Source organism: Lipophrys pholis (genome assembly GCF_963383615.2).
Source record: "Lipophrys pholis genome assembly, chromosome: 7".
NCBI lineage: Eukaryota > Metazoa > Chordata > Actinopteri > Blenniiformes > Blenniidae > Lipophrys > Lipophrys pholis.
The window spans coordinates 8,908,774-8,936,757 of NC_137638.1; the positions used below are offsets into that span (position 1 = coordinate 8,908,774).

The window sequence follows — 27,984 nt, forward strand, 5'->3', positions numbered from 1 at the left end:
GCACCGGCAAACAGGTTGAACTGACAAGATTGTATGACTTTCATACAGCTCAGCGAGCTCAGCGACAATCCAATTCTACCCTGAACATGTCCCACCTCCCCTTGATTTGAAGGAGTTTTGCAAGAAATGTTTAATCTCTTGGTCACCTCACGGGGCCTCTATGGTTTGACATATGGTGACGTCGACTCACTGTATCCATTATTATGAAAATAAAACATGAAGGAAAGACATCATTAAATATTTGTTTGAGTGTAGGTAGATTCAAACTACACCATCCACATCTGTAACCCTGTTCTTATGATTAATGTTAGTCTGTTCTTCCAGGCTGTGCGAAAGAAGCAAGATTTACTGTAATGGTGTTTCTCTCCTTTTTATTTCCACCAGTACAAAGTAGTAGCAGAACGTCAGCGTACATCTATTTGTCTGTCCTGAACAAAGGCGAGCAGGAGCCATTTAACTAAATAGAGTTACACAGCTTTTTTCTAAGTGGGACACACAAGTAAAATTCCTTATTCAAATTAATTCAATTCAATTATATTGATATTGCACCAAATGCAACGCGGTCGTTTCAAGGCACTTTTACAGAGAAAAAACCCCCACGAATTCCACATGAGCAAGAAAAACTCCCTTTTATCTGAAAGACTTTCTGTTGTTGTGGTTACGGGACGGAAAGAGAGAGAGAGAAGGCTCGAGGTAGAGAGCAAAAAAAAAAATTGTCACGACAAGGTTGGTTGTGCCACTGATGGCAACCAACAAGGTGGATTGTTGTGAAGGATATAAACTAACCAAACAATCTACTTTTTTTTTTTTCTTGCCTAACCCAGTAATTGCAGTATGGAAAGGAAAACAAAGTATAGCACAGACAACAACAATCTCCGTGGACATGGAGGAAAAACACAGCTTTTCGAAAAATGCTGCCACTGCGCATGCCCTCCACCGCCAGGGGTAAACAGCTTTTCCGCAAATGCGCAAGTAGATGGACAATAACAACAATGTTTACCGCTAGGGCTTCATGACTCCCAGTCCATATTCTCCTGGGACTTGGTAGTTTTATGGTTGAGATTCATTGTACATTTAATAGAAAGTACTGCTCAATCTCTGAAAAATAAAAATGAAAAATGTACTATGTGTTCTCTGGTAAAGAAGAAGCTTTTTTGAAACTTGAAAGAAAAATAACCTTAATGGCATGACAGGATTTCGTTTTTTGCTTTTAGCTTTGAAGACATGAAATTGTAATGACCCAACATGGAGAACGTGCATTGTGAACACTCCTCAGATGCTCTTTTCGTCCTTTTCACCTCTTGTTAGAGCTGAAACTCACTGCACTGCTTCAGCGATACAGGACCAGGCGAGTTCTCTAATGTGTGTGAAACCAGAGAATCTCGCCTTTCTTTATTTTGCATGTGCGGTTGTCTTACATCCCTCATTGAGGAAAAATTGCAGTGTACTTTGTCCAACAAAGGAGCTCCATCATAGGCTTTTAGAGTGTATTCACTCTGATGACAAATGTTCGAGTTGAAAGAGATTCTGCCACAATCGTTGTGTCCCTGGGGTCTATTTGTGGAAGTGTGAATTCTGTCGTCCAAAAACTGGTGAACACGTAACAAGCAGATTGAGTCCCTTTAAAGATAGGCCTCGGTTTGCCTTCAGAGAGGTTCGATTAAAGTCGGATGGTACTGTGAGTACCGTTTGGATTGAAATGTACCAAACACGGGATCGTACCCCGTCAGCTCTTTGTGTTGGACGTGCACAATGAAGGAATTCCCACAATTGTTTTGATACTCTATACATTTCTGTCAGTGAGTTCTTAGCCGGTGAAAATCCTTCCACAGCATGTCACACAGTGTTGTTGTAGAAATTAATGAGCAGAATGCACATCGCCACAGATGTTCAGAACGTGCGTTGTTTACAAATTTAGGTCAAGCGATATAGATACTATTTGAAGCAAACATGAACCAGAGTATCACATTACAAGTGTGAAAACTGCAGTAATTTGAGGTGGAAGAAAAACTACTTATTAGCAGTTCATGTTCATGTTGGTTTGATTCTTCCATCACAAAAAAAGTTGAGTTAAATGTGTTGAAGGAGAAAGTTTATGAACCTATGGGAGCATAACTGAATGAATCCAGAATTACATATTACAATGTCCACAAACAAAAGTTGTGGGGAACCGGCTGAGGAAACGTCTTTCATCTCAATGTCTGCTGCATCTCTGTGGAAGGCTGAGACAGTTTTCATACACGGTAAAAAAAAGAAAAGAAAAGAAGACATTGCAGAAATGGTAAATCACATTGTGCATTGTATATTCACACATTAGTATATACATCATGCCACATAAACAGGGAGACACCCCCCCAAATTTCATATTCAGGATGGCAAATGTGCAAAATCGAGTTTGTGTCTGTCAGACTCACTGTCTCCTCACGGCACTCTGTTAGTAGATCAGCTTTCACAGCGTCCTTGAAATCTCATTTGTGTCACTTCTTATCCATACATTCCTTCAATAGGTCAGGCGGCTGGTGTCTTAATTGCTCTACCCTCCAAGTGTTCATCTTGTTTCCACCTCTGTCCAAAGTCCTACCTCTTGATGTGTTTTTAACAGTCTCTTGTGTGTCTTTGTTTGTCATCTGTTTCGGTCTTGTGAGATGGAGTAAGAATCTGTTAAATGTTAAATGGCTCTCTGTCTATTCTGACTATTGCTATCTGATAAAACAGCCCTGTTTTTGAAAGGTTTTGATGGCCTTTTGATGGACTTGGACTCCATGCAGGGTTGCTCGTAGTATGAATAGTGATTAATAAAACCTTCCAAGTCTGTTAAACCCTCTAGTGAGAGATGATTACACTTTGGTTTATTGCAGCAGATGAATTGTGTGTGGGCTGGTTAATGCTCCATTTTTCCTTTACTCCCTTTTTTGATTACTTGATAGCTGCTCTGTCTTTTGGCTCCCATCATAACATATCCTGCCTTTATCCTTCACGCCATACAATAGTTTTACTCACGAGTCTTTTCCTAAATCCATCTCGAATCTATGACTTTCTTTGCTTCGATGAAACTAAATCAATTCTGCCGACTCACAAGCAACTGGGGCAAACTTTTTACCAATAGCAGTAACTTTCTAAAATGCAGACAAAAAAAATGAGGAAAAAAAATACTGCAGCCATAAAATACAAAGGAAACATCACCTTTAAAATTCAAACCAATGTGAACGCCAGTGAAAAGATGCTACAGCACCAGACAGACTCTGAACTCTTGGAAAATGGTTTAAGAGTGTAGATGATGCCTCCTGCTGTTACAGTGTCATGATCACTGTGGATAAATCTCAAAGCAGTTAATTCCTCCTTTAAGCCAAACTGCATATTTCTACTTATTCGAGACTTGTTTCCCTTCATTCATATGCAGGGACAGCCGCAAATGAGTCACCTACAATTTTTAACTTGCCACATCCTCCTGTCACATGTCTGATTAGCACACAAAAGAGCGAGGCTGGAGATGAATTCTAAAATATAGATTATGTACAGCTTATATCTAAAATTTAAAAAAAAATTTTTGGGGTAGAATAAGACGGCTCCTTGAAAATATGCATTTAGGTCCGGTTCAAGCTTTGGAATTAATTTTTTTTTTAAGTAATCTTGAGTCCAGAATTTAATAAAAATGTAAGTTTTCACAATATCACATAAAAAGTTGTATATCCACCAATGTATGAAGTTCTTTTGACACTCTATGAGGAATTTAGTTACTATAATCAAAAGTATATTAAGTACATTTCAGGCATTCCAGTTTAGCTGTCAGATTCCTTTAGTAAGGAGCCATTTTCTTTGAATGAATAAAAAAAAAATCTGGTGTTTCTTACACCTGTTGTTTCAACCTTTTAAATTTGACCCTTGTTTCCGAATCTGTCTCCAACATTAAAATACGACAGATTTTTTTCGTATCTTTAACACTGCGTCATCAAACATTTCCATCAAGGGAGCCGTTGTCAAAGAGTTCTGTTTTCAGTGATTGAGATCACTGTTGTCATGTAAACGGAGCCACACATTGCATGCGTATAGAAATTTTACCCAATTTTGTCCTGGAGTCACACATGTGAGAAATGTATAATAATTAACCAAAAAGAAAAGAACATGTTTCTTTTTGCACAATTGACTGAGCAGCCTTCAAGGCAAGCGAAATAAAGCCGTTTAATGTGTTTTTGACAACTTCCTCCTTTCAGCTTACGGTCAAGTACCTGCTATTAAATTGCTGATATTTAAGCAAACTTTATCAATCCAGCGCAAAGCGGAAAGTCTGATAAATAGGAGCCACAGCTGAGGTGATTTACCAGTGTGTCACATCTGCAATGAATGGCCACGCCTCGGGCCACACTCCAGAGCGTGACAGTCTGACAAATCCTTCAGTCGGGGGAAACAACACATAAAATGCCAACGATGCCACTGCATGTGTAATATGGCAGCGGGAACCCCAGGAAATAGTTTGCTGTAATCAAATACGTGTCCGTGGAATAGAAACCACCGTGCCACGGGGACGCCGGTACTCTGCAATCATGTATTACAATGGATTCCATCTGGGCACGCAATTTATAAAAGCAAGCCCGGTGACATTCACGGCAGCTGTTTTTCCACATTGCTTTTCTTACCGGAGGTACACTGAGAGGTTCCGTCTCTTTTTTTCTTCCCTGGGTGTGATCTTATTGTTTATAAAATAACAATACCTCCATATCCACCTGAGGTCCATACTCCATCTGTTTGCTTTAGAAAAAAAAAAAAAATGGAGCTGTCCGGCAGAAAACATGGTGTTGCCTCACAGGAGGCAGAAAAGCTCTTGAATAAGATGCCAGGGTAGTTTTATCAAACACTGCCGCTGCTGAAAGCTTTTTTTTTAATGCTCAAAGGCCAGTAAAACATATTGAATATCGCAGCGAGCATATTTGATATGGAAAAGAATGTTTATTGTAGATAATACAGCCTCAATTTACTTGCTGTGGGTGACTTTTATGTAGTGGCAAACTATTTACAATCTACTATTGGTGGAACACCGCATTGGCCGGAAATATAATGAATTGCTTATCGAGTCCAGAGAGAGACACAATCGTAAAGCTGGAAATGTAAAACCATTACAAATATGTTTTCAAAACCACTTGGCATCACTCAGAATCCGAACAGAGAAGTACTAGAATGTAGTACGAAATCTCTGAAGGAAAACATCCTCACTTGAGCTATTCGTCAAAGGAAGCTGACTAATCGCCTTCCAATATCAATGAATTAATTTCTGTCTTTTTAACCACACGCATCCTCCAGATAGATTAAAAAAAAACTGTGTCAGAGATGACTAATTGTCCTCAGGATGGACAGCTATATTCAGCCATTTTCACATCATTCTGTCGGGCCAACAAGAGGCTCATTCACAAGTATGCCCCAGATGTGACTCCACTGAAATAGAAGCACAAAACTGTTATCTGAACAGCAGCGATATTAGTCTTCACATGCACAAATGACTTAAATTGCCCCACCTAATCAGAGAGATAAGTGACTTCAATTGGATAATCAACCACAGTCCGCAACCCAATTATAATCAACTTCCAAATTTGGGTATTTGCCTTCTTTTCAAATTGATTAATGGTTTTTAATGATCAATGACATTTTTGTAGTGTGGATTCACTTTTACTGACCTCATGTATTTGTCATCTAATCATGTCAATTTCTTCAATCAAACTCCTGCTGGCTGTAAATCTTCGGTAATTAATTTTGCCTGCTTTGATCCGACATAACAAGCTGGGAGTTGGGATTAGGGACACACTAATGACCGGCAAGCTGTCATGGTAAAGCAGGTAGCCGTCCTTTTTGAAACTGAAATAGGATGATTGAGCTCTTTGCAGAAACTATGTGAACTCCATTGGCTTCCCAGACCACAAAGAGGATGTCCGTCCATCCATCCATCCATCCATCCATCCATCCATCCATCCATCCATCCATCCATCCATCCATGGATTTGATATTGAACAATGATTTGATCAAATATGTCGTTACGATGCCATTAATTGAATTAAAATACGACACTGCTCTCCTTTTTTTTTCTGGTACAGGCCCCAAAACTGGTTGACATACTTGGAGATGTTGTAATATCATTTGCAAAGTATTGCAAAAGAAAATAAATAATTAGAATCCTTTGTATCTTCATTCCTTCTGCACATCTGCCACCTTCTCTGGTGTTGTTTTGTGTGGTTATGTATTGATCCAACAGAGTGTTGCATAAGTAGATAGGAGCTGTCCTAGTTTTCAAAATGACAATAAGGACATTGCAATCATGTCATGTACTATTTCAATGTACTTGTGTGAAAAGTATATGTTTGAAGTTGCAGCTCCACCATTGCGTGTAAAGGTAATACTGTGAAGTTGGTTCATCAGATCAAACACCGAGTTTTCATTCTGGAAGCCATTGTTGTAAACCGACATAAAAGGAACTGTCACATACATCAACATCTTTCCTGAACTACTCAAACTACCCATTTGGCACTGTTACCATGACCGTGAGTGTTCTGGAAGTCTACCCTGTCGTGAGGTCAGTTTGCGTCAAACGCACTGAAATTGTGTTTTTGTCTGAGTATTACAATGACAACCTGTGATTGCACACTGTCGCCTTGTGAGAGTTGAAGTGACACGTTTCACACTTTCACCTGATGCAGAGCAGCACTTTGGCTTCATTAATAGTATGTCCATGTAAGAATTGTAACTTGAATTTTTCATTCTTCTCTTAATTCTGGTTAAGTCTATACGAAACAAAAGAGGAAATTATCTAGCTTTTTTAAGCTCTGGAATACTTCCGTGGACCTTGACAATGTCTGCTCCCCTCTTGTGTGCCGTGGGTTTATCAGGAGGAGAAGGCGGCTTCCTGCTGCGTTTGGAAAGCGAGCTAATGAGAGAACCCAAAACACACCAGCTCAACAGCAGAATCGGGTTATTTTCCCTGCGGGTTTTGTGCCCACAAGCAACCACTTTCCCATTGCACGCGTTGATTAGAGCGGCTTTACATCCGTACGGCTTTGTAGCTGAAGTTGCTGCCAAATGGTAACTCAGTGACTGTGCCAACCAATTTCCACAAAAAGTAACATTCCAGAGCAGGAATTTGTGAAACTGATTAGTTCTAAAGGAATTAAGCTGGCTAAATGGACAAAAAAAAGAAACCTTTTCATTGGAGTTTTTATAATTAAATTTAATTAAATTTTAGGAATTTCTTCATCAATTTTGTTCCACTACCTGGACAAAGAAAGAGAAAAGCTCCACCCAGGAAAATCTGACGACAAAGATTTCTGTCCTTGGGGCCAGTTTTGGGGTGGATCGTTTCTTGACAAATGAGCAGATCTAACAAAACCTCCTTCCTAAATATCTTGGAATTGTGTCAGATTCCCTAAACAAGTAAAAATAAATATATATATTTCCCATTTCCATAATGTTTTAACTATGCCCTGTCATGCATTTAACTGTTGTTTCTGAAGATTTTTACGATGTTTAACATTTAATAATGTATCTTTAAGTCATTGTAAATCAATTGTGTTTGTGGGTGTGTGAAAGCCGCATTTTTTTTTTTCATTGAAACCCATTTACATTTGCAGCTTTTAAATTAAAGTAGTTTATTTAATCACCCCATGCAGCTACATTCAGATATTTCCATCTGAGACCTTGAGTGAGACTCTGAACCCCAAAACTGCTCTCAATGGATTGACTGAGCACCTTGCATGGCAGCCACCTCCATTGGCATGTGAATGTGAGTGTGACTGGGTGAATGTCATTGACAGCGTATCGTGCTTTGGGGACTGCTCAAGTGGTGGAAAAGCACTATATAAGTGAAATCCATTTACCATTGGCAGCAGTTACCATTCAGCACAACCAGAATGATAATTTAATGGTGATCCGTCCCTGATGTACCCATCATTGGTAGCTAGAATTGGCTCTTCTCCCACAACCCTGAATTGCATAAAGCATTATCAAAGATGGATGGATGGATTATCATTTGCTTTTTTCCTTCCCCATTTGGTATTTTCAGTATTTTCCATAGTGAAAATCTGAAAGTTTAGCATGGTATTAAACTCACACTTTGTCTCCTTCCATTACCAGAGTAAGTCATCCCATCAACCCTCCACTAAGCGAAACTGTGCATGAGGGACTATTTAAGTTGTTTCCATATGTTTCCAGTAATTAAAAGGAACCTTGGCATCAAAGATGATGAATATACTTGCTGGGGATTGAACTTGGACGCCCATTGCATCTTGATACACCACGGTCAATAATCTTGCCCACAATTCTGCCAAGTCCCCCGCTTAAGTGGGTGTTTGTTGGAATCCAACTGGACAGTGAGCAAGACTCAAACAGGGACATTTAAGATGTCTAATAGTGGTGAGCAATACCTGAAAATTGAACTTGAAAATAATATCCTTTTCAAGCATAACTCATTTATTGCAGACCAAAAAACATATTCAAAGCCTCAGGGCCCATTTCAACAAATCAATGGTTTCAAGTAAAAAACAGAAAAGTTTATAGTTGTGTTTTGGGTGTCTTTTTGCATCATTGAAAAAGCAACTTTTTGAAAACAGCTCCCAAGGTGGAACTCTGTAAATGCTCCAACCCTGTCTCCCTGAAAACCGGGGGAAACCCTACTTTTTGAAAATACTCTGACTCCGTTTCCATTCAAATGGGGAAAAGGCTACTTTTCTGATGCGCTGCTTCTGTGCACGCGCACCACAGCCAAAATGAACAGTTCTTCTGGATATGTGCAAGTAGATGGACAATCTTCAGATCTTCTATCCGGCTTATCCTGGTCAGGGTCACGGGGCGCTGGAGCCGATCCCAGCGTACTGTGGGTGTTGGAGGGGATACACCCTGGACAGGTCACCAGTCTGTCACTGGGCACGCAAACAACCACACACACACATTCACACTTAGGGGCAATTTAGAATCACCAGTTGACCTGACATGCATGTACCACTTTATTATTGAGTCAACCCTTTTCAGTATGATTTATTCTGCTTCAACCAGTCTTAGTTTTATTTTACACAACGGAGCTATTATCATACATTAACTCTCTTGACAAGAAACTGAAATAGAAGTTGCTGTTGCTGCATCTTGCGCTTAAGTATCCGGGACTGCGACTCCACCTGGAAGGTGAGTTTATTTTTGTTGAAAGCATGGGGTATTCGCTTTGATGTGGAGAGGTGCTCGTTGGCCTTCAAAGATGCAATGCCACACGGCTCCCCACGGTGTGATCTGAGGATGAAAAGCTCCGGTTAAGACCGGGAGTCTGCAAAACCCGAGTGTCTACAGCCGAACTCGTACAGGAGAAAGGTGCAGTGCGGTCCCTTCGCGCTCTGCTCTCCGTATGCAGCTGTATATCAATGAGGTGCAGTGGATCCCCGCTGCAGCACAAAGATGCCAGAAAAGTCTATGAACTGTAAACATCACTAAACATGGTGAGAGACTGTTGAGAAAAAAAGAATGATTTATGTGAACAAAGGGAAAAATGATTGGATTCATGGGGAAACATTAACGGACCGTGGCCAACTTCAGGTCAACAGAGAATGGGAGTGTTTTGGTTTTTTTGGGGTTTTTTTTATTCTGTGAAAATCAATCTAGAAAGAATTAATTATAATGACAACTTTCAACTGTGAAAGAAGCTTGAGTGCACAACAGGCTGGATATATTTTGATTTCCACATAACAGGACACTTGAAGAAATCAGTAGAAAAGAACATCCAGGTATAAAACCAACAATATCTCAAAAATAGCTTTCCGAGATGTTACTCAATATGCTTTTTTTTATGGCCAAAACAGTCTCTCTTTCACAAACAATTGAAGAAGAACAAGTTGAACATCTCTGGAATAAGCATTAAGTAATGCCTCTTCTGTACAGAAAGTACAACAACAAAGCAACAGCTCTCTTTTTAAGTCTTACTGGACAAGTAGGAAAACAAACTTCTGTTTTAAACAATCCAACTTTCAAAAATGGTCTTTTAGTTAGAATATCTACACTTAAATCTTGAGTGTCATGTTTAGCATTCGGTGCACTCTGCTTTGTATTTATCCCCACCGGGGCAGTAAATGGGATTTCTTTTTAACTGCCTTTTAAATAACAGAACTCGTGCTCTGGCATTGTATGAGCATATTACAAGCAAATAAGTTCAACTCACTATGAATACCTATGAATATGTTATTGAAAAGTTGTAAGCCACATGGTTTTGATGAGTTTGTATGACAAAGGTGATTTGATTTAAATTGTAATCTTTCAAGACAGCGGCGCTGGATTAAACATCCGTCAATAAGCATGAACAGTACTCGCAGGACCAATGTGAAAGTTGCGGCCGCAACTATGCAGCCGTCCGAGTAAAGCCGCGAGGCTTCGTTCTCTGTGACACAGGGGAAAACGTTCTTATTCCAAATAACAGCGTCCAGCTCTGCTGAATCTCCTCCTCTCCTGTGTACACATATGCATGTGGTCTGTTATCAGAACAAGGCCAACGTCTGGAGACTCCAAAGATTACTGCCTGACGCCACGTGTAACAAAAGCAGACATGAAAAGTCCTGCTTCATTTATACAGATCATATCTCCCCACTATTTATTTTTTTTTTTTCAGAAGCAGCGTAGTAAATGTTTGCAGTTTAGGAGGTTTCATAAGTATGAAGCTGGTTTGAGTCCCAAACTGGATTTGTGTTGACCTCACTATCTTCACCAGCAGAGTCTCGAGTCATTTACTTGCCAACGTTTCCCTCAGTTGTTTGCAGGATGCATGCTAAAGCTTAAAGGTTGAAATCAAGAGCAGTTCAATCCGGTAATGCCACAAATATGGCACTCAACCTGTCAATGAGTCTGCCCTCAACCAATTATAGATATGCGTAAAATGTGTCTGTTGTAGTAATTGGTGATTGGGGGAAAAAGAGCCAGGTTTGATCAAGAGAAGCTGACTCTGTAAAATGACACTGATTTTATTCTAACAGGGTCACAAGTTGCTAACCTGGTTTTTGCATCCGCAACTATGACTTTATGGGGATGTGTCGGACAAGCTGTAATGCATAGATCGACGCAGTTGCCAAGCAACAACCTGTAACCCCTGGACTAATCATTTGTTGAAAATAGGATTAATGTTCACTTTCTGTGTGTTTCAGTGTCTGTAATGGTGAACATGTCTTCATTATATCTTGCTCTTACATAACAGTTAAACGTTGTGGAAATTAAATAGCAAAAATTATCCTCACAGAACATAAGCACATCCGATTTTTTTCAAAGCACGCCCTGAGCAGAGATTTACCTTTTTCTTTTCTTTTTGTTTTTTTCCCTCTGGTTAAATTTAGCATCACTCAAAACTTTTGCCAATTACACGTGGGGCACTTTGAGCGGAGCGGACTAATGCCGGGGCTTTTGTAGCAGTGAAGTGTCCGTGAATGTAATCCAGGGCTTGTTTGTTTGAGCCAGATATCCCCCTCCCCGCCTCAGCCAGACCTGCATCTGCTTAGAGCTGCTTTGGAACGGTAATTGCAGCACACCCACTCTTTATATAAGACCTTATCAGTGTGGGAAAAATAAAACACAGCTTTGCTTTGAGTGTGTGCATGTGTGAACCCCGGGCAGCGACTATTTTTAAAACACCCACAGCAACCTTAATCCATCTTTAGCTGGATATGGGCCGACTTGGACACCCGAAAGATTTGAATATTACCATAACAGGCTTCTAACAAGGCTCTGGAGAATAGGGGTGTACGGAGGAGTCTGTGTTGTCTGTGTGTTCAAGAAAAATCCCCTCTCTGGGCTTGGATTGGTACTCCTCCCTCCAACATGAATTTCAAGACACATTAACTGCAACACTCACATGACCACAGGGAGGAAGTAGGACCGGAGGACAAAAAATGCTGGAAAGGTCAAGGTGCTTTGTTTTGTGTGAGTGAAAAAAGTTTTTAGAGACCATTGATCTGCCCTCCACCACTTTTAAGATTTCAAAAGCGGCAAGTTTTCATCATCAGAGCCGATTCCGTGCTGAGCCGGGGTCAAGCTCCACCCCTGAGAAGCACCTCAGACAAAAGGTCAAAAGTGAGCTCTATCAAAAGCCTGCTCTATGCATTACAGCTTATCTGACACTCCCCTCATCAGTTCCACCAAGTTATTGGAAACACTCCCTCGCTGATGGGTGCTGTTTTTCTACCGCCGCCATTGTCTGGTGCGGACTTCGCCGTGTTGTTCATTAAAGAGGGAGGTGACATTACCCCGGAGAAAAAGCACTTCACCTTCCAGAACTCATCACAGCTCATTTCACAGGTAATAAAGTCTGCTGGATCCACTCCTTCATGGCAATCGATCAAAATGGAAATAAATGACTTGTCTTCGTAATCATGGCGTGATATTCCCCGCTAATCTGCGCCGCATGTTTTCCATCAAAACCCATTTTGGCAAGGTGGGATGCCAGATTACAGCGGCTGATTAACTGAGGATTTAGGCGTGAGGCTGTGGGTGCTTGATGTGATCAAAATATCAAGTGATCAAACTACAAAAAGCATTAGGAGGATCAAAAACGTGATCCTCTTCCTCATCGTGTGCATCATGTTTCACAATGAGTGCAAAGAAATAAAAATATAGAGTCTGTTTTTCATGTTGATGTAATAGTTTGTCATTTCAAAAAAGAGCAGATTGTCTTTAGATGACGAGTAAGTATGAAGCCACAGTGAGAGTCACTTAACTTTGCTTGAAGCTAAATTGGATTGCAGTAACTCTAAAGCTCCTCAATATAAGTACCACAGCTTGTTTAACAAAAAGCAGTAAAATTATGGAAAAAAATATACAGTTTACATGAGACGATGTGCCATATTGTTTCTTATCCAGGCAATCGCAACCTGAAGTCTCTCCTTGTTGCTTGGCAACTGCGTAGATCTTCAGTATCCACTTGCTAATGACAATTTGTGTTTGTTATGTTAGTTTAAAGCCAACAACTAACACAACAAGAAGTGTTATTTTGTCAACCCATGTGTCAGAGGTGATTTAAAAGGATTTTAGTTCATTTTAAAGCAAGCCTCTTCATGGTTATTTTTTTGTTGTTTTGTTTAAGAACTTTACTTAACATATGAAACATAATGGAAAAGCTGCCAATAGGGCACACAAGAAGATACTGATTTCCAAATGATCTGTGGATCAGTGGAAGTGTTTTCATGTCCAGTAAGAGGCATCTTCAAAAAAATGATTTTGTACCAAGAGTCAGATGCTTGAATTTTTAAAAAAAATTCATAAGCCGTTAGTTTAGATGACACATTTATTTTTCCTTGCCCAGGCGTAAAGGCACCGCCGACAAAACTTTTCCAGACTCGTCTGTGGAATTTTTTGCTCCAGCTTTGGCAGTACTACTCTATATTCTATGATCAACAGTTTATATCATGCTGTCTTAGGTCCTCTCATTTAGATTACAATGTCAGGTTGTTTGGTGGTACTGTAGCAGCATGCTGTTGTCATACAGTGACATCTAGTGGTCACAGATGGCATGTACTGTATACTTCATTGATAACTTGCTTGAATATAAGTCAAGGTACATAAAGTATAAGGACCAGCCAAACAAAACAAAATGGTCATGGAATTATGGTAGTTTGATTTTTTTAAACTGGCCACGAGTATTATGATTCATCCCAAGTATGTTTTTTAATATCTTAAAATGTATTGAAAAAGATTAAATTCCATTGTAAGAATAGTTTTGGTTTCCTGATGTGAAATGGATGCTTTGCTGTTATTTTGTTTATAGTCTTTCAATTACAAGAAGAAGACAAAAAAACCCTGTAAAACTATATAGATCACAGATTTTAAGTTTTTACACTGAGGACCACAAAAAGACAATCAAATGAAAAACAGAAGTTGTTTCAAGTTATCAGCACTCGCTTGCTATTCTGCATTTTAATTTTTTTTTAACTTTTGTCATTTCCATTCAGGAGCAGCAACAGTTTTGTTTGATCGACCTTGTTTTTGTTTGGACAGTAACTCAGAAGCATCAGGGCGTCTAAAAACAGTGGTATCGTATTCAGCACAAACAACATTTTACAAAAAGGCTTATTACGTGACCATGAAAATTCAAGTGCAGACCTGAATGGTGATAACAACCTGTGTCATTCAGCCCAGTTTGAGGCCAAAAATATGAAGATAACAACAGGAAGTATTCAGTAACCAATGTATGTTCTACTTGTATAAAGATGATAAAGAAAGCGCTGGGTGGGATTCAGATCAAACTGAGCTTGGTAGCTCGTTTCACCACCAGGGGACTAGAGGGGAGATTATTCAAGCCTCTGATTTGGAGCGCTGTAGTGGTGGATGTGCCAAACGCCTTTCGCTTTTGAAGCGCGGTGAGCAGGAAGGTGTGCAGACATGAATGAGGGTGTTCAGCCGTGGGAGTCATTTTTGTTGGTGCTTTGTAAGCGAGTGGCAGGGCTCTGAATTCGTTGTGAACGGTAACTGGAAGGCGGTGGGCGAACATGAGCAGCAGCGTGGTAAACCTCTAAGCTGGTCGTTGACCAGATGTGCAACCACCTGCAATTTCACTTAAATGTTGGAATGGAAGTTTTTTGGAATATGTCAGTTCGGATTTTTGAAGTTTTAAATTTTTTTTTAAAACTTTGGCAATGGCTAGAATTTTGAATGCATGTGTTTATACTTGAACTATATTATCCAGTTCAGAGTCATGTAGCCATAAAGGAAGTGTACACCCTGGACAAGACACCAGTCCATCACAGGGCAAACAAAGAGAGACAGAAAACCACTCACACGTATGATAAATCCCATATGTGGGAGTGTTCGCTGTCCTCCTCATTTCAAACATATGGCGAAACCCAAATTCCCAGAGAAAACCCAGATACCACACAGCGAGAACATGTAAACTCCACATTTAAGGGCCCGGTCCAGGAATCAAACTCAAAACAATCTCCCTGAGGCAAGAGTCCTAACCACTACACAACTGTCTGGGCCCTCGTAAGCTTTTTTACCTCAAAAGTTTGGACTAGCAGATTCATTTGTATTAAAGTTATTTCAGGTTAAAAAGGTTGTCATAAAAACCAGTAAGATTAGCGTGTAAGCTTGAAACATTACAGTGGTAATATCTAAGTCTTTCACTAAAGAGTAGTTTGTTTGCTTTTCTTTCTAAAATGAGCTGTGCTTCTATATCTCAATATGAATGCTTCGCTTTTAAAAAATTCCAGAAACAAGTGGAATTTTTTACAAGGATGTAGCGGTATGCCAGCTTTACATCACTTTTTGAGCACCGTGATGAAGGGGGCCAATGAATGATGTTGCATTGACTTCAATTAAAATCCAGTGAAAACAGAGCACCTTCATTGCATTCTGGGTGTTTGTAGTTGAGAGTCATCAATCCAAGTTTGTCGTCTGTCTGTATGAATGTCCGTCTACTCGCCATTGCTAATGTTCATAACGCATTGCTCTCTGTGTGCATGTGTGTGTGGGCTCACCGCATAAACAACCAACAGTGTCATCTAGTGGCCTGGCATGCTAACTACTTTTCAGCATTTCTGCTGTTTCTGCGTGAACATCATTTTCAAAATGTTGCCATGTAAACGAAAAGCTTTTCTGAAACGAAACCGCGGAAACGACGTGTATTCACGTGAAATGTCGCGCAAACAGGGCCCAAGTTAGCAAGTACCATATATGAGGAGACCTACATACTTGGTATCGTTAGATATTGGATTTTCTTTCTGTATCTATTCAAGTCTTTGTAAATGGTCAATTCTGTTATACTTTTCTTGAATAGAGAAAAGATACTTATTTCACAAAGTGAAGCATTGTCACATCCAAAGTGCCAACACGATTGGCCTTCCTGTATAAATGCATTTTTCCTTCCATTAAAGAGCAGTTTTACAACCGGCGGTTCAGCAGCTGTGGTGCTGGGTCACCTCACGCTCACAGAAGTGGCTCATTTCGGCTCACATCTTTATCACCATCAATGTCAAGGAGAGCTTTTTCATATGCCGCATCCAGGCAGGTGACGCATTGGCGAAAGCTATTTTGAAATCTTTTCCTTCCTGCCTGTCCTCTTGTCTGACAGGGTGTGTATAAGCCGACCCTGCCCTAGGTGCAGAGAGGGGACTGATTGGGAACCGAGCAGCGATGGAAAGACACTCAGAGTGAGAATTTATTATGCTTACACACAAGGTGGACGCTTTTTATGGCCGCCTCGAGTGGCAGACATGTGTAATGTCACAAAATTTACACCATCTATTTTGGAAAAGGACTATTTTTTTAACCAGCTGGAATCCACCTATTTTCACACATGGAACACCTCATTGTCTTTGTTTGGTGTAAATCTACGTTGTTTTCCACAATATACAATAATTTTACTGTGTTACATCTGTGTATCATCTCATGGCTGGTTGGTTCATTGTGATTCAGGACTGGGTTACCCAAATAACCCAAATTTTGAGTTCTCGGGGTAAATTGACATTTAGCCTCCCCTTCAAATTTCCTTTTCTTGCATCACCTTGATCCAAAGAGCTTCACTGAAGCTGTAGAGAACGGCTTTAACAGACACAACCCAGACTAGAACTATACTCCCAAACCTACTGCATGTGAGGCAAAGTTTTACACACATCGCTTTACTCACTGTGAGAAAAGTGATGTGCACCCAAGACATTGGGCTGACGTTACATTTTAGACAAGTAATCTGGGCACCACCGAAGATATTTCTCTTCAGATCTGCCACCTTTCCACACGACATTATCGTATTCTGTATCAGCGATAACAAATGAAGTAGCACCAGAGTGACATTCACAAAATCAGTCTAAATATGTGGAAGGCTTCACGGGCATTTAACTTTGGAGTAATTGAACAATTACAGACATCAGCGCTGTTGATGTCGCTCGTCGTTCCTCTTTGTTAATCATTCACAAAAGCTCGTCTGAGTTAGGAAACCATGTTTGCCAGACTTATGGCGGTTGTCAAAAGAATTTGATTTGTTCGTGGAAGTGTGATGGTGTTTGCTGAGAAAAGACCCTTTTTTTAAATTTGATTTTATTCTTTTAGCTTGATTCACTTTATTGTTAATTTTTAGTTCAATTATTTTTGAGAGGGACAATTCTAAGATTAAAAGAAAAGCTTGTCAATGAGAACAAATTAAAGCTTCCCTGGCTTTAAAAGGAAACAAAGTGTTTGTTTGTGGGATCCAATTTAAGCTGGTAACCAAGGTGGATTTTCTGCAAAGGAACAATAATTGGATTGATTCTGGCTTCCTTCGAGAGGACCCTGCTAATAGCAATCAATACCTAAAGAAAACAAGTGGGGGGGAAAAAAAATTTGTTGGATTTTTAGCAGCACATCTGCACCAGTCTGCCTCTCCTCACCACTGAAATTGAGCCAGCACATCCTCATCCGGTATGATCGGTCATTTTGTTGTCGTCCAGATCTACTCATCGGCATGTGGTTTAAAGCGCTCTCGGTTGACCCTTCAGATGTACACCTCTGCAACGCCCTCTGATTCTGCACCAGAGATATGTTATGTGCATAATTTCTGTCTTCCCAAACAGATGCTGGAGTCTTTAAATATCTTCATTTGTATTCATGTAAGTATTTCCAAAGGAATGGAAGTCAACCCTCCACCTCAGGGCAAAGAAATGAGTCAATGCTGCTGCTGCCGCTGCTACAGTAGGAGTCAAGCAGAAACATCAACAACGCCTTACAGGCAGTTTATGCCATTAGGAACACTGTGGTGTCAGTGTTTTGCTCTTTTTTTTAGATCGCTGTCAGTCAAAATCGTCTTCAGCCTCCAAACAGTACCATAGGAACAACTGAAGATGATGAACAAGGCCTGCGTCGTCTTCGTTCTTGAAAGCAAAATGCATTGAAATTCTGTGTGAATTTCAGGGCATTTTAAGAAAACGTTCCATAATTACTTTTTTAAGACTCGAGGAGACACAAGAAGAAACAAACTTGTCATTTAGACCAGTCCACATCGATCTTCTCAGCCTCAACAAACCCCTGAGAAAAGTTTGCTTTGTGTTGGCGTTAGAATCCCTCTCTGATCCTGCGACGGCCACAAGGAGACTTAATGCATCACTAAATTCTACCAAGTATTTCTGACCAATCAAGTCCAAGGCTAGTGTCCTTCTGCCCTTGCATTTTGTGGAGGTGTTCTGGTTCTTTTTGACTTTTTTTGAGAGGAAATAAAAAATAAAAAAAATCCCTGAGCTTGCAAAGGTAAATTAACATGTACATACCTTGCTTTTCTGGCTCATGGGAGGAAACCAGTGTATTCAGAGAACATGTATCTTTTTGCATCACAGAGCAAACAGACTCAGACCAAGAAACATGCAAACTCTTGCAGTTACGTAGGACTAATGTCCAAACTGTGGCACTACTAAGATAATCTCAGAGTGTAATGTCATCCATTTGAAAGGTGCAGAGTTCTTAAGATTCACTTCTATAGTATGTTTCTTTACATTTTCAGTAATCAATATGTATCTGTCAAAATCTACCTTGACACACACACACACACACACACACACACACACACACACACACACACACACACACACACACACACACAAACAAAGTGACATTTCAGCTTTGAGTTGAGGTAACTTTACTCCCATCATTATAACGACTGTTTACAGCATCTGAGCTGACTGAACGATCTCTGTTTGATCTCCACATAAGGACCCCCCCTCCCTCCCAGCTCTGCCCAAAGTGTGGATGAATATAGAGATACATTAGTAGACTGGGTGGATGGTGAATATGGAGGACAGTTTACACGGCGCTTCTAAAATGCTCCTGGAGAGATCCATCCCTGCTGGGGCTCCGTGACGGGTTTGGCTCGGGATACACTTTCATGTGTCTGTGACAGTGATTACGAGGAGCTTCTCACGCTGGAAACCAACAGGCAGGAAGCACAAAGCGAGCGTCGAGGCAACAAGTTTCATTAAACACATCACTGTGATACAGAATAAAAAAGAAGTGGGGTTTCTTTTTATTGACGTTTTAATCTGGGAACCATTTAATATTCTTGCGATACATTGGCAGTAAGACGCTCCTCTCCGTCAAATATGACTGCCTTGTAAATAAAGCTAATTCCTCTGTCTGCTTGTCTCTCTGCTCTTTATTTACTCTGTATTTCTATTTCAATATTGCCAGCAGGCATACAAAATAGCAGGGACTAATTGGTATTGACATTTGCGTCGCAAAATGACACACATGCATGTATGTAATGACGATAATGCAGCAGTTCTGTTGACATGTTAATTGATTAGGTTTCATTCATGAACCTTTTCTTTTTCTGCATTAAGCGAAGTTATCAGAGAACTTTCTTTTATGCTCCATTTTCTCAAATAAATGATTTTGCCTTGATGTCCCATTTTATTAGCTACTTAGCAATAGATTGAGTTTGGCCCTGTATGAATAAAAGCTGTTTCGAGGATTTGGGAAGGCGCGCTTGAGAGTCTCTCCGGAATTTATCTTAAGTTGTGACAAAACACAGTTAAATTGTAATTTCCTTCAAGCTTCCTGTGGTTCCTTCTATAGTTCTAAAAGCGAGCTGATGAAAAAGTAAGTATACGTCGGTTGTGACAAAAGATATGCTGCCATATGAGTAAATAAATGCTATAAAATGCAGGATTCTGGGTGTGACTCTCTTGAAGCCGAGAGGTGGCAGAGAGAGGGCTGCGCCCTGTCCGACTGGGTAGAACTCTGACACTGTTTGCTTCTGTTTTTAAGGACACCAGCTTCGGCTTGTTTCTTAAATCCAACTAGATTCTGTGTACTGAATCATTTTAACTTAATATGTGAACTTCTAAGTGAATTCTTCTCTCTTTCTGGATTAATCCCAAGCAGAAACCACCTCAACAGTAAGTATTACCCAGAAAAACTGCACATTGTCATTGAGTGAATATATAGAGTCATTTTCTAATCCCAGTGTTGGCGAGGATTTTATTTTTCAATACCTGTCTGGACTTAATTAATTCGCTATTTGTTGTGCGTATGTGTTCAATCGTGAGTGATTATGTAAAGCTTCCACACTGTATCATTTTATCAATCTTATAAGTTCATTACTTAACAAACTGTGTCAGAAACATGATGGCATGTTTTACTGCACACCTCCACCTGGACATGCTGGCTGCGTTGTGTGGACAATGAGGACAATGACTTCACAGCAGGTAAGCTCTGGGTACACTTTCTAAATAACGGCTCTCGTGCCACATTAAAACCCATTTCACCTCTGTGAAAATCCGCCACCTTGTCAGGCTGTTGTGTCTGTGTCGCGATGGTAGTTGCGCCATATTCGGACGGATTTTAATTGGCTGGAGTGTCGTTGGCAATAGCTGTGTAGGCGTGGGCAAAGAAAGGTCACAAAGACGCACGTGAAGGAGACTAAAGCCATAAAACCCTGTCAGACAACAAATGTCCATTCACAATAATGTGAACACAAATTAACAGGAAACGCTTTGGCTCCGACGCACTTATTTGTTGGGAAAAATCTTTTTCTTTTTTTTTTTATTAAAGGTGAAAGTCATCGGTTACAACACCGTATGTACGGGTACCGTGGTCAAAGACTTTTTCAGATCTCCTGATTTTGGCAGACAGCCTGTCCTGGACACTCTTAACAGTTGTACCACTTTGAAGATTGCTTTAAATCACTCAACCTTTCTCCTGATGGCCAAGCTGAGATATTTAGCTCATGGCATTATGATACTTCACACTTCACACAGCAGTGAGAAGAGCAGAGCCGAAATGTCAGAGGTATATAAAAAAAGAAAGCACTTCCACATAACGTCTGATAACCAGCCTTCAACTTACTCAGCCATTCATCCTACACTCTCTATCCAAGTTAAAGTCACAGTAGTGGCTAGGCCAGGGGTGTCAAAGTCATTTTAGTTCAGGGGCCACATACAGCCCCATTTTATCTTGGGTGTGCCAAACTAGTGCAATAGTGCCACAATAACCTTTAAATTTAAAGTTTTGAAAGTTGTGGCACAGATTATATGTGACGAAAATGTCAATATTTTCACAAAAACAAAAAAATAAGAAGGAAATTCACACAAAATCATCATGAAAGTCAATTTCTTTGAAAACATTTTTGTTGCAAAATACAGTGAAATGTCTCAAAAAAACCTTTCCTATAACTGTTGCATTGTTTTCACAAACTCAAAGCATGGCTTTAAGGGGAGTTTGCTCATAATGTTTTCTTTGAAATTCTTACAATTTGCTTGACGGTTTTGTGGCCACATTGGAGCCTCTTGCAGCCTGGTTTAAGCCCATGGGCCTACAAACACTCGTAGACATATAGATACACACATATCTATATGCAGTCATACTCATACGCATCCCAAACAAGCATGTCTTACTGGGTAGATGCAGGATTGTTGGAGAAGGATAGAATAACTTAATGTATGGCAACTTTATACGATAAATCAATTATAAAACAAAGAGAGTTAGGAGGGCACACATGGTGTCCACTCAGATAACTCACTCGCCTCTAGCTTTTCCACTCCACTGCACATAAGTAAGTAAGTACAGCTAGTAAACTCTCCCTTCGGTAATTGTACAAGTCTGACAACAAGAACAGCGAGAAACAAAGGAGGGGAAAGTCAGAGCGGATTTAAACCGCAACAATAAACAAGCCGCACTGATCACAACTTTGTCGGAGAGATGCAAACATCCTGCCTGTGTCTTATCTCCGGCTTGTGTCTACAGAAAACCACCAGCTTCTGTTTGCACGAGCCTCACTGTGGGACCTGTTACAGATACTTTAAGCTCAGCCCTGGGATGACTCCGAGGCTGCTCTGAATAGGACTGTTTTTAGGGAGCGTGGAAATGGGCTGCCTACTTAATTCCACCTGCAGCGATATTGACAATGAGCTTTGCGTGTGTGTGTGTGCGTGAGTGAGTGAGTGAGTGAGTGAGTGAGTGAGTGAGTGAGTGAGTGAGTGAGTGAGTGAGTGAGTGAGTGAGTGAGTGAGTGAGTGAGTGAGTGAGTGAGTGAGTGAGTGAGTGAGTGAGTGAGTGAGTGAGTGAGTGTGTGTGTGTACATATGTGCATGTGTGTGTCCAGTGGTGGAGGAGGTCTAAACCACATTGAGCTCCTGCAATATGACCAATTGTTTTTCCCTCTCGTGTAGGAGGAGTAATGGAGAATATAGAGTCCAATTCAATTTATGCTTGCATCACTGTAAAGTACTTGCTGAACCCCCACCTTTTTCCACATGCACACACACACACACACACACACACACACACACACACACACACACACACACACACACACACACACACACACACACACACACACACACACACACACACTTATCGGGCATCAGAAAAATAGCATTTTTGCTTTGACAGCCTCCTCAGCCACAACGTACAGTGCTACTGTTCCCCAGTGTGTCCAAGCCAGTAAGTGAAAATCAAGTCTTTGGCTAAGCGTGCCATAGGAGTTCAGACTCCCATACCTTATATATGTGCACGCACGCACATTCTCACTAATGTGCAATTTTGCTTTGTGACAAAGCCCCCCTTCTCCCTGACAGCCCCCAAGCTGATGTATGTGACACTTCAGACTTCCAGCCAATTCCCATCCCGTCTCTCAAGAGACGAGAGCGGTGACGAGACACCGAGGGCTCGCACGGCACTCTTCTCATCAACAAGTAATTCATGAGGCATCGTGAGTGACATGCTGTCAAGAGCTAATTGAAAGGTACTCAATATTGTCGACTGTGGATTATAATTCAGAACAGCACAACGTTTGCTTGGTCAGCAATTCATCAACCACAGTGACAATAATGCACGTTTTGTTTAAATTGCTCCGTGATTAGGAGTCCTGTTCTGAACATAGACACACTGATGCAGTGCTGAATGTGGAAAAATGTCCAAAATTTTTTCCACTTAATGTTCTGGTGTAAGATCACTTTTGCGAGAAAACAATGATGGATCAATGTATTTCTTACAGAAATGCTTTCCTGCAATAGGATGTTATTTATATCAGGTACATCCAAGATGAGTCGAGCTTCTTCAGACTTCCATAGTTTTGACCAAGGGGAGGATATATAAACTCACAGTTTTAGTTAGAGAGGCTATAGGCCCTTCTATAAGTTCTGCATTGCGTGTACGCAGACCACTTCGGAGTTGTGCACAACTGCGTGTGATTCCATTCATACTACATTTTAGGGGTCATGTAGTGACGCATTCCATAACGTAAATCCTAAAAATATTTCCACTAAACTATTTCCACTTCCACTATTTCACACCAGGAGTTCTGAGCCATCTGACTATCTTTATCTTTTAATTTGGGATTAAGCTTTTTCAATTTAATAAAGCTTTCAGTTAGGACCGGTTCCGACTCATTTTCTAGTGAAGCTGCTATTGGTAGAGACTGCTAGGAGACCGACACTTCATTTCTTATTCTTTATACAATGTTTTGCGATTGCATGTGACTAAGGTTCTCTCCTTGAGCATCCTGCCCCCATTGTGTCTGCAGTGAGTAGATTTATGTCTGTCACAAACAGGAAGTTCTCCAAACTTTTCAATGAAATTACTGACGTTTGTTGTTTGAGTTCCCCTAACAAGGAATGAGCCACTCAAGCGGAGCAAAAAGTCATCCAACATCTGCAGCATAATGTTCCTGAAGACAAAACTGCGTTCTGATAGCAGCAGATTGTAGGACTGCCCTCCATCTTCTAACCACTGAAAACCGGATCAGCAGTATTGTTTTCGGCAAGTTCCGAAAGTGGGATTCAAAAGCGGGAATCTTCCTGCATCATTGTGCACAGCAGTCACTTGTCTCAGCAAATTAATCAGCAAACCAATTTGTCCTGTTGTGTTCATATTGCTCCCATTCTGCGCTCTCGCTCTCTCTTTCTCTCTCTCACAGGGATGAAAAGCTGTGAATCTCTGCTCCACTCACTCTCGACAACAACATCAACGATCAGTCTCCTCCGTGACACTGCCTTTTAAAGTCTGCCTCTTTCACAACCTGTGAGACATCGCTCACACGGGATTAGTAATTCTCTCCAGCAGCTGAAAGGGGCTCTGTCACTGCAGTTAACTGTGCATCACCCCCGGCGCTTCTCTGCTCTCCGACGAGCCTCCCAATGCATCTCCGCTCAAACAGCCACAGTAACTGCAGCTGTAAAGCTCCAAAGCAGCTCGCCCTGCCTTCCCGATGAAGGACAAGAGGGTTCAACTAGTTAAAGTCCAAATGAAGTGGAATCTTTTTACTGCATCTGCCTGAGAATCCTTCATTCTAACAAAGGAAAAGCTGCTTCTGAAGTCACGAAAACCACCTGAAATACAAGCTTCTCGTCGTTTCTTGTGTGCTGTCATGTGCAAGGTCGCTCGGCGTTGGAAATCTTGTTTGACATTAAAGAGCCGAGTGATGCAGTGCCATCATTGGGGGCCTGACATCATAAAAAGATCACATTTAATGCTGACACTGGGTAGTCATTCTTCTATCACAGGTTCTGATTTCTGGTTTCCAATAATAAATGTAAAATATACAAGTGTGGCAGACAGTGTGGCATATTTTCTGGATGTTCCGTTTGCAGAAACAAAAGAAAAGAGTGCCTCTGAACCCTTTTGTGAGGAAAAAAACCTCATATTTTGTCTTCTTCCACTCAGGTTTTCTAATTAATATCAACCCCAGTGAATTTAACAAGCCTGCCACCCTGATTACGTGTGTGAGAATGGCTCTGCACATGCACACCGCTTTGTGTGAGACAACTGAGTGTGTAACTACAGGAACAAATGACAATTTTTTTCTGGATTCTGCTCTGGAAAAAAAAAAGAAAACCCACACAAGCACCCACAGACAAGATTTTAATAATGTGATCCAGCCCTTCGCATTTTATCAAGACTGATGTGATCTTTTTGAATTTGTTCGGCAAAATCTGTCAAATTAAACAGCCTGTGCATATTCAAAGTGTGCATTATTAAAGGAGAAAAGGCTGAGCAGAAATTCATAAAGCACTGTGCTCCAAAAACATTGCAACAACACACACACACACACACACACACACACACACACACACACACACACACACACACACACACACACACACACACACACACACACACACACACACACACACACACACACACACATACGCACACACACACACACACCTCAGGGACTCCAGTAATGCCTCGGGGTGCAGCGGTGGAGCTACATGCAGATGTCACAGGCTCTCCTCGCAATTGTCAAAAATACAGCAAGACAAATTGCTCAGAATAGTTGTCAGGCTTGTTTCGAGGGGTTTGACACTTGCTTTCCTGTTATCGGTGCCACTTCAGTGCTGATTTTGAACACTGTTGTTGACTTTTTGTCAGCAGAATAATCCCATTTTAATTCAGGATGTTGAGTGAATCATTTTTGGATCTGTTGTGCAAAGATATCCAGAAAACATGGTCATTTTTTTTCAACTATTCAGGACAAAATGAGAAAATTGGAATTGCAGAGATAGAACTTCTACACCCTTAAGATTCAGTAAAAGCCTATTAATGAATGCTTAAAGACACGATGTGCCTATTCTGATCACATCAGCATCACACTTAGGGAGTAAAGTCACTCTGGAAGATGGGCATGGGCAATGAAAGTGATTTTAAAGTGGCACTGCCAGAAAAAGAAAAGGTAGGTGATCGTCTCACTCATTTTGTTTCCTCTACCACAATCACGGGCTATTTCTTGCCAGTGCTTGGATGAGAGCTCTCTGAGCGCTGTCCAAGGTCCTGACCGCGCTGCAGTTTGAAGGGACTTCCCCGTAGGAGCCTCACGATCCACCGCCACCGGCACCAATCAACACCCGCTGTGTGTACTCAAACCTTCGGCCGATCGTCTCACCTTCCACCTCGTCTTCAGGCAGGTTCACCGGAGCGCTGTAGGAGAGGATGTCAGGGATGGTGCAGATCCCCCTGTACATCAACGTGGAGGTGACCGGATGCATCGGCATGGCTGCGACCTTTGCGCGCCACCTGCGCCCTCGTCATGCAGAAAACGTCTTCCAGAGAGGATCCAAACTTCCACCCCCCACCCCCACCCCCCACCACGGCCACGGCCAAGGGAGCGGAATAAAAGAGTCCGTGGGTGATTGTAGGGGGGTGTATGAGGGGTGAGGCGGGTGGAAACTGCAGCGTGTCCGCCTCAAGTCTTCCCTTTTGGTCAGTGGACCAGGCGTAGGGGGTGGAATGAGGGGGTGTATCCTACCTCATTGCATTTTTTTTTCTTTTTTTTTTTTCTAAATGATGTGTTCAAAAAAAACAAAAGATTACGAAGTAAGGAATAAAGGAATACTACCTGAGAGCGTGAAAACGCGCACGCAAATGCATCAGCGACAGCTCGGACAGCCTCCACATCTGAGCTGATTAGAGCTGCTTAAATTTCTCTGATGTGAGCTGACTGATCGCTACAAAAATATATGGATCCGCGTGTGTTGTTTTTTTTTTTTTGTTTGTTTGTTTGTTTGCTATTTGGTTGGTTTTCTTTTTTAGTCCCGGGGATTGTCTGCCGCGAGGAGATTTCGCGCATCCACTTGTTGGATCCGTGCGCTCACTTGACGCACTCCCGTCCGCCAGCTCCAGCTCCAGCTCCAGCCAGCCCTCTGATAATCCACAGAAACGATGTGTTGGGAGGAAATCTAATGGACTGGCGAGGTAACAAACATTTGACAGAAGACTGCAGGTGAGCGCGCGTCCAAATCCTGGGAGTACGAAATGGCTCGCTGGGTCTTAATTGGTCGTGGGCATGGGGGGGGCGGCGGGGGGGCGCATTACGATCCAAGGCAGGAAGCTCTCTGTGTGGATCAGATATGTATTCAGTCTCCTCTCTCGCTCGCGCTCTCTCTCTCTCCGTCTCTCGTTCTCTCTCTCTCTTGTCTCACCCCCGTCTCTCTGTCTCCCACATACATACACACTGTATATATAGGCAATCCCTTCAGCACAGCACACAGATACACACCCACCCTCAACCTTCTCCCTGTCTTCCGATTCAATTACTCCGTGGGCATTACGCTTAAACCCACCAACTGTGACTGACGGATGTGGCCGCATGCAGGGGTGGAAGTTACTTACAAATGCAATTACTTACTATTTTTGGAATACTGAGTACTTCTTATGTCATTTATTTCGTGCTTGAGTACAATCACCAGACATTTATATTATAAATCATGAATCTCTATGCCCACAATTTGAATAAGCTTTCTTAAGAATGATTTCTGAAAACAATGCACTCTCATAATAGGGTACGGTACATTCGTTATTTGTACGTCATATATTTTGAACAGTTCATTTAGTTGTAATAGTGTAGATTTAAAGGAACTGTAGATATGCTTGATTGCGGATTTTTGTGTACTCTTTCCACCTCTGGTTGGATGAATAAAGTTTTATCAGTGATTTCTCTAAGCTTTAAGTGTTCAGAATGTACACATTCATGTGTATTTTCTCTGTGTTCTGTTATTTTCCCTTGTTTTTAGATTAATGCCACAGAAGATACTACTGCCTAAGGTTTACTAGCTGGTTCACTAACTCCTTATTTCCTTTCAGGTGCAAATTTACATGGATACCAGAATCTACTTTAAAGTCCAGTCTTCTTGAAAAATGTAGAAAAAACTGAGCTTCAAAATGCAGAAAAACTTAGCTTTTATTATTATTTTTTTCCCCATTTTCCTTCTTTTGTTTCCAAGTCAGTTTTGAATGTTTTTCTGGCTTGATGTGCCTCACGGGTGCAGACAATATTAATGTGTTATGGAATTAAATGTATAAAGACAAGTGTTACAGTCTTAAGAACAGCAGTGTCAGGGCTCGCCTTACTCAAACCCATTGAGCCAGACGCATGCGCACCATTGTGCTTTTACATACAGTCTGACCAACCACTCTTAATAAACTTTGCAACTTTATCAGGATCTTTCTCTGCATTTATAATATATTCAAGGTTAAATAAAGAATTTTTTTTTTTCTATACACGTTAGTTTGCTGTTCGGCTGATATCAACCTTTTGAGTAAG

At 41.1% G+C, this 27,984-nt stretch overlaps 1 protein-coding gene across 1 annotated transcript in view; it reads right to left on the reverse strand.

The window, feature by feature from the left end:
• The window catches only part of cabp7a (calcium binding protein 7a), a 36,337-nt gene extending 9,462 nt beyond the window's left edge, over positions 1-26,875 (reverse strand). The window contains exon 1 of the mRNA XM_080466852.1: positions 25,828-26,875. Coding sequence (XP_080322978.1) covers positions 25,828-25,936 — 109 coding nt within the window. The 5' untranslated portion in view covers positions 25,937-26,875. The remainder of the gene's footprint in view (positions 1-25,827) is intronic.
• Between the last annotated feature and the right edge of the window lie 1,109 nt (positions 26,876-27,984).